This window comes from Lepidochelys kempii, chromosome 10, assembly GCF_965140265.1.
Source record: "Lepidochelys kempii isolate rLepKem1 chromosome 10, rLepKem1.hap2, whole genome shotgun sequence".
Lineage (NCBI taxonomy): Eukaryota > Metazoa > Chordata > Testudines > Cheloniidae > Lepidochelys > Lepidochelys kempii.
This window is the reverse complement of record NC_133265.1, coordinates 62851984-62867034: the sequence shown is the minus strand read 5'-3', so window position 1 is coordinate 62867034 and position 15051 is coordinate 62851984. Positions and strand designations below refer to the sequence as shown.

At 41.7% G+C, this 15051-nt stretch overlaps 1 protein-coding gene across 3 annotated transcripts in view; it reads left to right on the top strand.

Moving 5' to 3' along the window:
• Window positions 1-607: 607 nt before the first annotated feature.
• LOC140894935 (tropomodulin-3-like) overlaps window positions 608-15051 on the top strand; it is a 43394-nt gene continuing 28950 nt past the window's right edge. For 2 of the 3 annotated variants that reach the window (XM_073303864.1, XM_073303861.1), the window contains exons 1-2: window positions 608-684; window positions 13776-13972. In XM_073303864.1, coding sequence (XP_073159965.1) covers window positions 13847-13972 — 126 coding nt within the window. In that variant the 5' untranslated portion in view covers window positions 608-684; window positions 13776-13846. Of the gene's footprint in view, window positions 685-2442; window positions 2539-13775; window positions 13973-15051 lie in introns of those variants that run through there. The other variant, XM_073303862.1, reaches the window with a different exon arrangement.

The following is a 15051-nucleotide window of genomic DNA, read 5'->3' as shown; positions in this document are numbered from 1 at the left end:
TAAATTCAGGGCCTTAACATGTCACTTGCCAGTCTAGTTTACCCCAGCCCTTCAAGACAATAAATAAACAGAATAAGATAAGCATCTATAATCACTGTATACAAAACACCTTTATACCAGAATAAGGCTTGGTTTATGCCTAAAAAAAATTACCCCCCAACCAACATAATCATGCCAGCAAAACCATCAGGATAGATGCAGTTATACCGACAACACAGTCCTTTTGCCAGCATAGCTTACTTTATTCAGGGAACTGGTATAAACTATGCTGGCAAGAAGGCTTTTTTGCAGTAGGGTTGCCGATATTGGTTGGACATATTCCTGCAGGTTTCATCACATGACATAATCTTTAATTCCTGGAGACGCCAGAACTATCCTGGAGGGTTGGCAAACCTAATTTTGCACGTATGTGCAGCATCTCCACTGTGAAAGTTTCTGGGTATGGCTATACCAGAAAACCCTTTCTAGTGTAGACAGAGCCTGAGCGTCTCCATACAAAGGGGACTGCACCGCTTTAAATCTACCAGTAGAATCAAAGCTATTCCAATCACCCAGGACTACAACTCCCATCATGCCTGGGGCTGCCCTGGGCTCAGAGAGAGGGTGCGCAGGCGCAGTGACGGGGGGGGAGGAACCGCTTCGCTGGGGAGCGGTGGAGGACGCTGGGTGCCTGCTGGTGCCGGGGTGAGTCTGTGCGGGCAGGTGGCGGCGGGCGCGCGGGCTGTTTGTGGGCTGGGCCCGGCCCTGGTGCAGCCCGCGGTGGGGAGAGGTCCGGCTGGGGGCAGCGGGCAGAGCCCCTGCGCTCCCGGGAGACGGGGCGTGGGGGGCGCCGAGCCGCCGGGGCGGGTCTCGGGGAGGAGCCGCGCGCCCCGCAAGCCGGGCGCGAGGCGGCTGTGCTCGGGGTGTCCCCAGAAGCAGGGGCAGGTTTGGTCCAAGGGTCTCTGGCAGCGTCACAGCTCCACGCCCTGGGAAACTTCCTCCTTTCTTTGTCGCTGCGCTCCCCGCCTCCCCCCCCCCGGGATTCCTTGCCGCGCTGCCTTATCTGCCCCCCCCCCCCCCCCGCCCCCCGGCTTGAAAGGCTCCTTAGCGTCCCTCCAAGGGCACTCTCCCCAGCCCCCCACCCCCGAAACTTGATGCCCTCTGGCAATGGGAACGCAGCAACTTTCCCACTCTCTCCTCCCACCCCTACCCATTGCTCTGTGGCTTGCATTGTAATTTGCTCTGTTAGAACATGCAGCCTTCAAGAGCCTTAGGGTGTTTTCTCGTTTCTTAAACCATTCTGTCCATCTCCCGGCCCTTGATATGTTCTGGCTTGGAGCCTTGGTCTGTTGCCTTGAGATCTCCAGCCGAGTTTTGTTAAGTACAGGAAAATAAATGCCCTGTCTGAAAACTTTCTTCATTCATGTTGATGATTAAGTATTCAATAATAAATCATGATATGTGCAAAGCGAGGTTTGGTGTTACAGGAATCACGATGTTCGTGTGTCACCCACACCTACATTCTCAATCAACAAATTGGAAGTGTAATGCTTTTCTGTGTTAGTCTTGGAAGCATATGTTTGTAAAACCGCTTTACTTAAAAATGTAATAGAATAATCATCACAGGTCACCGGCAAAGGGAGAAAAAATTAGCATTTTTCTGTTTAGCATTTTTCTGAGGTGTAAAGAGGCCTTGAAATGGTTTTTGTGCCCCCCCCCAAAAAAAAAAGTCTGTGGGGTGACTTTTTAAACTTTTTTTTTACATTAGAAATGTTTAGCTTAACTCCTTTTTCATTATGTTCTAAAATTTTTGGTGTTTTAAAATAATACCTATTTAGCTTAGTAACATTTTGGAGAAGGAAAGAAAGCCTTTGTTAAAAATTCAGGTGTCCCTCCTCTTCCCCCGACCCCTTCAAGTGAAGCATTCAAGCTAACAATGTACATCTTCTGAAACCCTGAGCCACTCCTTCATCAAAACCATGGGAAGGGCCCATCACAATTTTTTAATAATGTTCTTCAGATCATCTTTAATATATGTGAATATATTGTTTTGAAGACATGAATTCAAACACTTATTTTTCTATCTTCCCACATAGCAGGTATGTGCTAACCTTTCTATCAGCAGCCCAACTGATCAAATAAAATAGCTACAATTTATACTTTAAAAAGTTGGCCTGCAGAATCAGAGCTCTCTCTTTCTCTCCTCAGCTTTGACACAACTCTATAAATTTGTTTTGTACGTGTTCTACAACTTAAAAACTGTGCTTCTAAATAATTTTTAGAAGGCTACTTGCCAAGGAATGCTTTTCTGGCATACCTATGTTTAACAGAAGGATATGTACTATATGGAGTGTTAATGTAGAAATCTTCCGGTAATGAAAACTGAATGTCTCATGAGGCTGTGTTCAAACAGGAAATAGAGATATGTTTACGTCAAGACATGTAACTTGAATGACAAGGCTCAGTGGGCCCCTTTGCAGTGTAAATGTGCATATACTTGTCTGTTTCCGTGTGCTCTGAGATTCTCATGAACAAGTTTGCTGTGTTGGTCTCTGAAAGGTAAAATGTGAGCTGATGTATTCTAAAAAATGGTGTTAAGTTCTTCAAGCTAGAAAAATAATGCTAGAGGAAGGCAGAAACAACTATTTTAAAAATATTTTTAAATAATTGCCATGTTATCAGCAGTAGCAAAGTTAGAAGATATTTGGGTAATCCCGGAATGTAATTTAAAACAGAAAAATAGAGAGCAGACTATTTTCAGTAAAAAAAATTCAGGTAATAGATATTCAAACAGCTGTTTTTACAATGCCCTGTTGCAGTAGAGACAAGAAAAGAAATCTGGGGAATCAAAAATTATTGTAGCAGGCGTAATTTCACATTATTGCCTTAAAGCAAACTTACTTTAACATAATTAATGTATCCTATACAATTACATTTTGCTAACTGATTGTGTATATAGATTTTTGATACACAAAGCTTTACTGGGATGAATGATTTGGCATGACTAGTCCTTCAGAATTTGGAAGGCTTGGTCTTTTGCTTTTCTTTCCATTGTTAGACTAAGAAGTATGTAGGATGAATTTAAAATAGTTTGGTAACTCCTGAAACTTGTTTTGATATTCTAGATGAAAAGATAAGAGGAGCATCTTAAAGTGAATATCCTTTCCCCTTTTTGTGTTTGAGTGGGTCGTCACTGCTAAATAAGCAAAAGAGGGAGAAATTATGTTGCATTCTATCTGGAGAATTAAAACTAAAGCATACTTGGTTTTTTCTGTTTTTGTTAGAGAATAGCAAATAGCTTTTGAAAATGCTACATGTGTGCAGTATATGAGCAGGAAGTCCTTAAGTGTACACATACATGTAACCTTAGCAAGGGATTTCTGCCCCAGCTGCTCTTACCTCCCCAGGGCAGTTGATAACTGCAGGATTTTAGCTAGTGTGTGAGGCTTTTTTATTATTATTCTGGTATGCTTATCTTTCTATTCTCCAGTTCAAGGTCTGGCATTTAGCTCTGATCATAATACCTGCCCTTTGACTAACAAGGCTTACAAATCTGGAAATGCCTTTAAGCTGGTTGTGTTGAAGAGCACAGCTCATTCACCTGCTGTCCCCAGAAGCTCTGTCATTGCTACAGTGCTTTCAGCCCAGTAAATGAAAAATGCAGTGTTCTTGAATCAGTCTCCTGTGGGAAATTTCATAATGTTCTCTACTAGGTTATTTTGCTGTTCAGTCCTATTTGTCTGATTCTATAGAATAGGTGATTGCATTTTTAAGAAATAAGCATCCAGGTATAGGATCTTACTGGACAAGATTATCTGGATTAATGTAGCCATCTCTTAAAACAGCCCAGTATTGTGCTCACTCTGCATCTTTATTAATGCTATGTATTTATGGACTAAAAGCACAAGCACAAAAAGTAAACACTGCTTTGTTGAAAAGAGTCAATACCTCTTACTGAAGTAGAGGGGAAAAAATAGCAGTATTGAGCAATATAGATGCTTCCAAATGTAATCTTTGGTGGAAACATTTTTTTTTTCTTTGCAGGTATGTGGAGGTGCAAAACTGTAACATCTGAGTCTGATTACGTGTTAGGGATTCCAGTTGCCCACAAAGGCATCTGTTAGTTTGAACAGAAAAATGCTCTTGGTTGATTGAGGTCATTTGACAGGACAAGTGTCATAATATATGTACATTTCATTATAAGGTGAACTGCATTTTCTCCAACTATATCAGAATTTACAGTGAGAAAAATCTACAACTTGCACTGTAGAAAAATTAGAGTGGTATAACCCAAGATGGGAATCCATCTAATGGATATATAACTCTTTAGACCTCTAAGTGATTCTGGACTGGATTGGTTATGAAGAGAAAATGGTTGCTATTTCGGGGCCAGGCACATGAAACAAGTTGGTGGTGTAGGCTTAGTTCTTAGCAGTAGGTGGCTCTATCCCAAAATTACTATAACTCTCATGGTACTCTGATTGGATGATTCAGCAGAAATGCCAAGGTTTGATTGGCTGTAAATCAGTGGTCACCAGCCGGTAGATTGCAATCAACTGGTTGATCCTGGAGCCTCTGCCAGTCGATTGCAATCTCCGGCCGCTAAAAGTCCAGTGGTGCAGCAGGGCTAAGGCAGGGGCCTCATGCTGTTCCCGGAAGCAGCCAGCACACCCTGAGGCCCCGGGGGAGGGGCAGGGGTTTCTGTATGCTGCTTCTCCCTGCAAGCACCGCCCCCGCAGCTCCTGTTGGCTGGGAACAGGGACCTGCAGCCAGTGGGAGCTGTGTGGATGGTACCTACAGATAGGGGCAATGCATGGAGCCATGTGCACCCCCCCGCCATCCCTCCCCAGAGGCTGCAGGGGTATGCTGGCTGCTTCCAGGAGTGGTGTGGGGCCAGGGCAGGCAGGGAGCCTGCCTTAGCCCTTCTGCATTGCCGCCCGAGGTAAGTGCCACCTGGTGGAAGCCCACAACCCAGCCCTGAGCCCCCTCCCGGAGCCAGCATCCTGAACCCCCTCCTGCATCCCTGCCCCAGCCTGGAGCCCCCTTCCACACACCAAACCCCCCAGCCCAGAGCCCACACACCCTCCTGCACCATGACCACCTGCCCCAGCCTGGTAAAAGTGAGTGAGAGTGGGGGAAGGTGAATGACAGAGAGTGGGGGGATGGAGTGCGCAGAGCAGGGTCTCAGGGAAGGGGTGGGGTAGATTCTGGGTTGCACTTAAATTCAAAAAGTGATCTTGTGAGTAAAAAGGTTGGAGACCACTGCTCTAAGTAGTAGTACACAGTACTATTAATGAGGGATCCCACAACGATAATCTTAAACTAAGAATGTGCTGGTATTCATATTGCCTTTGTCACTTTAAAATAGACTTCTTATTTCTTCTAGTTTTGGTAAATGAAGATAACTTAATAAGTCTTCATTAAAGAGAATGTGGTGTTCATAAATGGTTACGTGTATTCTTGTATGTTGAGAGTTAAAGTTGCTGGCATTGTGGAGACTTCCTTTGGGGAAAACTTTAGATTAGGCTCCATTAAGCAGCTGGAACTGTTTCAGTCTCTGATTGATGGTGGAATGCTGATAAAATCTGCCTGTGGACCCTATTCTCCCTGCCAATTTAGATTCGTCCAGGGGCTGATTGGAAGAAGATTCTGAAGTAACAAATGAGGGTAAAGTGAACTCTGTAAGCTTGCTGGCCAAAACCAGCTCCGTTTGTTTTTATGATGTCACTTCTATTTTAAAATCTGACCTAAAAAAAACACAACCAGTTTAGTGACTTCAGTAAAGTTTAAGATTTCAGTTTCAACTCTCCCCCACAAAAGTATGACTAGAGAAATATTAGGGCCCTGAGAAACTGTCCTTAAAGGTACCAGAGGTAAATTTTTCAGGGTTGTCTTTGAAGGAAAAATAAAAAAATTAGGTCTTTTGAAGCATTCAGTTCCAATCCACACTTTAAGAGAACACATTTACAGAATAAATCAGGTGTTGAGGTGAGATGTTTGAAAGTGGCTGAAGAGTCCTTCCGAGGTGATTAGCAGAGGTCCCTCAGCTAATAAAGCAGTATAACATAAGAATATTTCTCTCCAGTGCTTATTTCTGTTGTTGCTCATCATTTTCCCAGGCAGCAGCAGAGTGACCTGATTCTTGTGTCTTTCTCTCCTGTCCATAGTGTTCTAACTAGTCTCATGTATTAACTCTCCTGATGCTTAATAAACCTAGGAATAGCAGAAGAGACATTGGAGTTGTCTGAACGCAGACTGGGGCAGCACTGCGTTAATTCACATTTGGAATGTAATACTTGTAGTGATGACTGCTAAAAACTATTTTTAAATGAAAGGTCAAATTTGTCAAAAAATCATGGCTTTATCCTGTTCCATCTCTTGTCTCCCTCCCACCAACTTAATAAAGTTCCCTACTTGACTGGCAAATGGGAGAATAAATTCCTCAAGTCCAGCTATATTGTTCTAGTATCTTAGTTATATACTCTGAGGAAAGTGACCTTTCAGACTTCTACATTCAAAGTTTTTAAGCTGTAAACTATAAAGTTAGATCAGTGGAAAACACCGGATCCTAGATTGACAAGGGAACTTTGAGATGTGATCTGGAATGATTAAGTCAAATAACAATGGCATTAACATAGGCTGTAGTTAAAGCTTTTGTGAAAATGAATTGTTTAGTGTAGTAAGTTTTTTGATGTTGCTTTGCAGAAAAAGGCACTATGTGCCCCAAAGAGCTTACAATCTAAATACTACTTCCTGCCTCCTGTGATGGAATGGGAATTTTCTGTAACATTTTGCATGAATATTGTGTGTACCTTAGTTTCCCCTATATACTATATTGTTAACTAGGTGGCAGGAAAAGATTGTTTACTCTCTGCAGAGACCCAGAGATACAGGTGTGATCTACACCTACTGTCTGAGGCCTGGGCCCCGTGTGACAATGGTTGCCTGGGAGCAAGAACAAAGAACTGGGGAAGGACAAAGCGCGGGGGGGTGGGGGGGTTGTTAAGTGTGAGCTGCTGGAAGCTGGACACTCTCCTGAGCTAGCACAAAAGAGAGGCTATGGGCTAACCAGGATGGACCGTGCTGTAACTTTCTGTTCTGTGTGCTAACCAAGGACTTTCTATGCTGTGTTCCAGACAGCTAATAAACCCTACTGTTTTTATGATGCTAGCTGAGAGTCACTGCAGTGTTTGAAGTTGGGGGTGCATTGCTCCCTTTGGGTGTTCAGTTCTCTCTCAGGTGGATTAGCTGAAGGGAGCTCACGGTGTGAAGCGGGGGTGCTGAAGGCTCTGAGGTTCAGTCTAAGAAGGCAGTGAAGCCAAGTGTCTTATCAGAGTGAAAGAGTGAGACCCTGAGGGAGCCTGGCACACTGAAGGGGTTCTCCAGGGACTGTTCCAGAGCTGTTCCAAAGCACTGGACATGTGGATCTGTGACACCAATATTTTATAGTGAATCAAATAGTGCACAAACACATTTTCAAAAACTAGTTGTTTCTATTGAATGATGGAAAGCAAATAAATGCAAATTAAACAGTAAATTATAGCACCTTAAGATAGTTAATGGGAGGTGAAGGGTTCTAGCTTAACAGGCTTAACTGCATAGAGCTGCTGTTTGTCCCATGCTAAGACTACTGGAGACCCTGACAGCTTTTTGGAGCTGAGCATATGTTTCATATGGATCTTAATCTTCTTTTGCAGACCACATTCTGCAAATAATCATGATGGTCAGGGACTCTTTTTGTTCTTTGTACAGTGCCTAACACAGCGGAGTCCTGTTTCATGACTAGGGCTCCTAGACATTACAGTAGTACATATAATTGTCAGAACATGGTACATGGTAATCTTTTTTGGAAGATGCCTTTTATTAAAAATGAAAAGTGTACTTTTAAAACTAGTTTAATACTGATCCACAGGTATTTCCTAATGGACCCAGGAATGATTTTAAATGGTAGGCTCATCCCAAATCTTAAGACTTGAAAGGGGACTCTCACTTAAGAGTCTGTGTCAGGGGATGCTTAACTTGCTAAGGAGAAGATTCAGGATATTATGCAAGTGTTCTGTTAGTTTCCAGTTTTATTTTAAAAGCTTAAAAAAAAAAGTGTTCTATCCCATATCCTGTATATCCACAATTGCAACTGTCACTAAGTCGGCAGTGGGTAGGGCTGGCGGTTTCCCACTGTATTCTTTAACAGGTGTCTGTAGGTTTTGCAAATGGATGGGAAGCTTAAAATCTCCATACCCTGGAAACCTGTAGGCCTCTCAGATGATGTAATCACTTGGGAGCCTTGATTGGTTTATGATGTGCTATCAATAGAACTCTCAGGCAAGCTAGAACAGCTTCTGAGATCAATATAGTGATTATATGGCATCATATATAAGACAAATGAGGTCCATGGACTGCAAATGGAATCTTAATATATTACCAATATTTGTCTTGTGTAACTTCCAGAGAACTTTCTCAAGGTGGACATGCTAAAGACAGTAAGTGGAAGGGAGTTGTGGGAGTTTGAGTTGTTTGAAAAGTAGCACAGAGCCTGGTTGAAGAAGGCATATGGTATGAAGCTGATCATATTGTTTTGGTGGAGGGATTAGTTACTGAGCCACATCAGGGAGGTTTTTTTTATAGATTCGAATCACTGACAGCATTGCAAATTGTTTCAAATTATAAATCTCTTGTGAGTGTGTGCATTCAAATTCAACAAAGTTGAAAAACAGCTTAACTTGGCACTCAGAGTATGCAGCTTGGTGGCTGACAATGCTGTGTAATTAGCTGCAGGAAATGTTTTCCTTTAAGATACTATACTGAATGGCTTAAATTGAAAGGAAGGGGAAAAACTTCTGTTCTAGAGTCAGAAGTTAGTTTGTATGCATATTGTGTGGGATCTACTGAAGTTAAGTTTAATTACTCTGCAGATACTGTGAATCCTTAACAAAACATTTCAGAAATACCATCAGGCTATGGCAACTGTAGCAGTCTGTGCTAGACTATAAGGTACAGAATTTAAATTGATGGTGTCCTTTGTTAATTTTGAGTCACCACTTTTAAGCACATACTTGCATAAACCTGAACTTTCATAGAATCCTAGAAATGTAGGGCTGGAAGAGACCTCAAGAAATCAAGTTTCAGAGTAGCAGCCGTGTTAGTCTGTATCCGCAAAAGGAAAAGGAGGACTTGTGGCACCTTAGAGACTAACCAATTTATTTGAGCATAAGCTTTCGTGAGCTACAGCTCACTTCATCGGATGCATTTAGTGGAAAATACAGTGGGGAGATTTTATATATACAGAGAACATGAAACAATGGGTGTTACCATACACACTATAATGAGAGTGATCAGGTAAGGTGAGCTATTACCAGAAGGAGAGGAGGGAAAAAAAAAAAGTTTTGTAGTGATGATCAAGGTGGGCCATTTCCAGCAGTTGACAAGAACGTCTGAGGAACAGTGGGGGGAGGGGGGGAATAAACATGGGGAAATATTTTTACTTTGTGTAATGACCCATCTACTCCCAGTCTTTATTCAAGCCTAAGTTAATGGTGTCGAGTTTGCAAATTAATTCCAATTCAGGAGTCTCTCATTGGAGTCTGTTTTTGAAGTTTTTTTTATTGAAGAATTGCCACCTTTAGGTCTGTAATCGAGTGACCAAAGAGATTGAAGTGTTCTCCGACTGGTTTTTGAATGTTATAATTCTTGACGTCTGATTTGTGTCCATTTAGTCTTTTACTTAAAGACTGTCCAGTTTGACCAATGTACGTGGCAGAGGGGCATTGCTGACACATGATGGCATATATCACATTGGTAGATGTGCAGGTGAACGAGCCTCTGATAGTGTGGCTGATGTGATTAGGCCCTATGATAATGTCCCCTGAATAGATATGTGGAAGTGAGCTGTAGCTCACGAAAGCTTATGCTCAAATAAATGTGTTAGTCTCTAAGGTGCCACAAGTCCTCCTTTTCAAGAAATCAAGTCCATCCCCCTGCTCTGAGGCAGGACCAAGTAAACTTAGATCATCCCTGACAGGCGTTTGTCCAACCTGCTCTTAAAACCCCCCACAACCTCCATTGGAAGCCTACTGCAGAGCTTGACTACCCTTATAGTTAGGAAGTTTTTCCTAATATCTAACCTAAATCTGCTTTGCAGTAGATGAAGCCCATTACTTCTTGACCTACGTTCAGTGGATATGGAAAACAATTGATCACAGTCCTCTTTATAACAGCCCTTAATGAAGACTGTTATCAGGTTCTCTCCCCCCCCCCACCCCCACCCATCTTTTCTCAAGACTAAACATTCCCAGTTTTTTTTAAACCTTTTGAAACCCTTTATTATTGTTGCTGCTCTCCCAATTGTCCACACCTTTTCTAAAATATGGCACCCAGAATTGGATACAGTATTCCAGCTGACACCTTACCAGTGCTAGGTAGAGTGGGACGGTTACCTCCTGTGTCTTACATCCAACACTCTTATTAATACACCCTAGAACATTACCCATGTAATGCAGCTGTGAAAAAGGCTGATTCATACCCAATTTGTGATCCACTCTAATCCCCAGATCCTTTTCAGCAGTACGACCACCTCGGCAGTTATTCCCCATTTTGTAGTTGTACGTTTTTTTTTTTTTCCTTCCTAAGTGAAGTACTTTGTACTTGTCTTTTTTGAATTTCATCTTGTTTAATTCAGACCAGTTCACTGATTTGTGGTGATTGTTTTGAATTCTAATCCTGTCTTCCAAAGTGCTTGCAACCCCTCCCAGCTTGGTGTCATCTGCAGATTTTATAAACATATTTTTCACTCCATTATCCAAGTCATTAATTAAAATATTGAAGAGTACGGGACCCTATTTCCCTGTCTAGTCCATCCATTTCCTAGTGTTTTCACAGAATATTAACACTCCCCCCTCTGGCCAACTGTCAGACTAAGGCTGTTCCTTTAAGCTAGTGGGAGACCTGGCAGAAGTCACTTAATTTAACTTTAACTTCGTGACATTTTTGCAGTCTCTTGAGAATTTAGCCTGTGTTTGATCATAGTAGCTCAGCATCTGGATGTCCTAGTAATACCAAACATGCAGTCACAGAAGTATCAGTGTTACAACTGGTAATAGTTTTCTTTAGTAAAATACTAAGTTTTAATATAGTGAGATCACCCGGAGAATAGTTGTAACTATTTGAAGCACTATGTACCTGTAGCCTTTGTTAGTCTCTTCTAGGTTGGCAGAAATCAAAAACTGTCATTCTTGTTAGAACAATTGACAAGAAAATCTGGCTGAACAGAACTTGCTTGTAGTACTGTTATCTATAACAGAGGTTCTCAATTAGGGGTCTGGGGTCCCCTGCGGGGCTGCAAGTGGGTTTCAGGGGGTTAAACTTGCTACATCCCAGGCTAGAAAGCCAAAGGCCTGCAGCCTGGGGCCCTGAGCCCTACCATCTGGGGCTGAAGTGAAGCCTGAGTATGGGACTGGGCAATTGCTCTGCTTGCTACCCCTTAATGCCGGCCCTGGCTTTTATATGGAGAAAAACAGTTGTGGCACAGCTGGGCCGTGAAGCTTTTATAGCGTGGGGGGGGTCCCTCGGAAAGAAAACAGTTGAGAACCTCTGATCTATAAAGTATATGTAGTGTGCACCATAGAAATCTTAGCCTACATTCCCACTGTTTGCTCAGTCTGAGAGTGTAAAACAGCATGCTGACTAACATACATGACTAACATACATGACATACATGACTAACTGCAGTGGACACATGCAGTGAACAAATAATCAGCAGGAGACTTCCCTTACTGTACACAAATAAGATGAAGGAATTCAGTAAACAGAGCTGTAGACTAGCCAAGAGATAGGGTTGTTTTTTTAATTTATTTTTAATTTTGTTTGTTATGTGTGTGAGGAAACAATGACTTATTGGCCTGACAAAGATCATGTAGCCTGGACTCAATTAAAATTGCAGAAATTAAATAATGAATGCAGTGTGTTATGTAAGCACCTGCAATGGCACTTTGTGCATGCATTGGATAAATAAAACCAACGTTCCTTTTGACTCTGGCTGCATGCGCAGCCTCTCTAGATTATTCCTGCCGGAAGCAGCAGTGGGGTTCAAGTCAGGCCAGTAGTCTTGGCCCTGTTCCCAAAGTCTGCTGTGGGATACATCTCCATGACTTTATGCTTTTGGAAAAAATCAAGTAGAATATCCCTCTCTCCTTCCACCTTCAGCTGTGGTGTTTTGCATATATGTGTGTGCATATGGCTTCTGCCGCTCGTTGAGGTAGAATACAGAAATCAATGGGAGAGCGGTCTCCCATCAATTGAGCGTCTTCAGTAGACCCGCTAAATCAATGCCACTGCACTGATTGTGGTAGCACCAATTTAGTGCCATAGTGAAGCCCACAGTGTGGAAGGGGGTTCTTCTGTCTCTGTAGTAAATCCACCTCTGCAAAAGGCAGTAGCTTCCACCAACCTAGCACTGTCTACACTGGGAATTAGGTTGGCTTTATATTGCATAGGGCATGAAATTTCCACAGCCCTGAGCGATGTAGCTAAGCTGACCTAACTTTGTCATGTAGACCAGGGCTGTATCTTATACACAAGCTTCATAAGAATCGATAGCTCCTGATTGTATGAGGTAGTAAGTAACTTCTGCTAGTTATAATGGAAGTCTCTAAGTTGTGTAGGTTGCTTAAAAAAATCTCATTTTCAGAGTATGAAATTGAGAATAAATTATGTCTCTGGTATGCAGTTTGTTCAGCCGTCAGATTATGTAGTATATTCCTGAACATTTTAACTGTTTTGCTGGGCAGATGCTTTTTTATAACTACCTGCTCTATTTAAACCTTTTACATTAATTTTGAGTTAGGACTTATTGTATTAAGTCAGTCCAAGGGATTTTTTAAATTCACAGCTAACACATACTTGAGTCAAAATGAAGTGAGAGATATTGCAGTGTTAGTCACTGGGCTTTAACTGGCCTCTTTCAAGTTATAGAAAGGAAAAAACCTGACCCAGGGAATTCTTAATTCCTGATTCTCTATATATTTGGCCTCCAGCAGGCATCCAGAAAGTAAAAATTGAATAGATATCTCTTGATCATCTGGCTACTGGTTTTTAGGAAACTTAAAAAGAAAGAGTAGCTAAGCATTTTGACTATGTATTTGTCTTTAATCTGACACAGTCAAATGTTACTTTATCAGTATACAACTCACTCTGCAGAAGTAGATGGCTAATTTCCTTTGCCATTATTGCTGACTCATGTCTTTGTTTATTACCTAATTAGTTTGTAGTTTGTCTCCTTTACTGTGCCTTTTCTAAACAAGCTGTAAATATGACCTCCAACAAGAAAAATGTAAAAGATCATTCTTAACTACCTACGGAAACTTTTGACGTCAGTTGCTTGCAAAAACTAATGACAATAGGAAGGCTTAGACTCGAGAAATACTGTTTCATAACTATTTTTGTCTTTTTCCAATCCTTTAGTATTGAGGGCCTATTGATATCAGTAGAATAAGTAAAATTGGCACTATCAACATTATAAGTCAAAACTTGAATTTTTCATGATGCAGAGTGATTTGGTCTGGGGGGTTGGAGATTTTTAAATGGCTACTAGGAGCCTAGCAGTGCTTAGATAGTTTGGTAATGGACATTTGATAAAAACCAGAGGGCACTTATGATATGTGCTACTGTATAACAGCAAAAATTGATGTATACATGTGATGGAGGGGGAAACTTTTCTGGAGGAAGTGCGCTTGTACACTTGGAAGCAACACAGTGATTTTGAGAAAATGTCCTGAATTGTGCTCTTTTTATTCTTTCTGTAGCTCCATTTAACAACAGAACTCAGTCTCTATTAGAAGTTTGAAAAGCTTAGTGACTTTCTGCTACTCAAGACATGACACTTCCATTCCGAAAAGATTTGGACAAGTACAAGGATCTTGATGAGGATGACATTCTTGGCAAGCTATCAGAAGAAGAGCTGAAACAACTGGAAACTGTTCTGGATGACCTTGACCCTGAGGTGGGTATTGGGTAGCAAACAGCCCCTTTTGGTGGCACTGGTTAAGAAACTATGCTGACAGACTAGTGCCTCTTTCTTGAATTCATTTGATATGTACAGAACAGGTTTTCTAACCTGCTAAAGAAACACTACTAAAAATAAAGACTCATATCTCAAAGCTGTTTGTTTCCTGTTTGCAACATAACAACAACCAATGTAAAGCAAAATGACCATGAAGACCTTTTTGGGAATAATATATAATTATAGGAAGAAAAAATACAGTTGGTGGTGTTCCTGAAGGAAATTCTTTGTTTGAAAATGTTTCTAGCTTTATTATCCTGTTTCCAACATGTATTGATCACCGTCTTTTTGTACCCCTGGTGGCCTCCTCTGTTGCATGTACTGATGATGAGGGGAAGGGTTGACTGCTTCTGCCTCGCAGTCCTGTTCTTTAGCTAGATTTGGGTTCTAGTTCCAGCTGTCAATTTAGGTTTAAGATTGATATAATCTCTGTAGACTTGTGACATTCAATCGTATTGTAATATACTAGTCAGTGTTGAATAACTTGATCTGTAGCAGAGTATTCTTGTGGGATGCCAGTAGTTATGTATGGTTGCTTACTTCTCATGTTGGTGACATGCATAATTTTTAACTGTGGGGAAACGGTCAAAATGCCTTTTTTTTAAAAAAATGACCATCTGAAATCTCCCCCCTTACTTATGTAATGCTCCCTCCTTTCTATCTACATTTTTTCCTCGATTTTTTTCTATGACTTTCTCCTTTAATTCACATCATACCAGCAGTTGCAGAGGCCTTGAGTAAGATCAAGTCTCCTGCACAAAAGTGCTTCCCCATGTTGTTGGTTGCTGGCTGAGTTGGCTAGAATAGACAGTTGTCTTGTGAATTTGGAAAGTTGTAGATAGCGTCCTGACTGAGCACCCAAATGGGGTGAGTGGTTTTTATTCACTCTTCCCCATGCAAGTGAAGGGCGCATGCATATTGAAAAGGAAATGTGAAATAACTACTGTGTGAGTCTAGAACAGGGATCGGCAACTTTTGGCATGCGGCCCACCACGGTAAGCCCCATGGCAGGCTGGGTC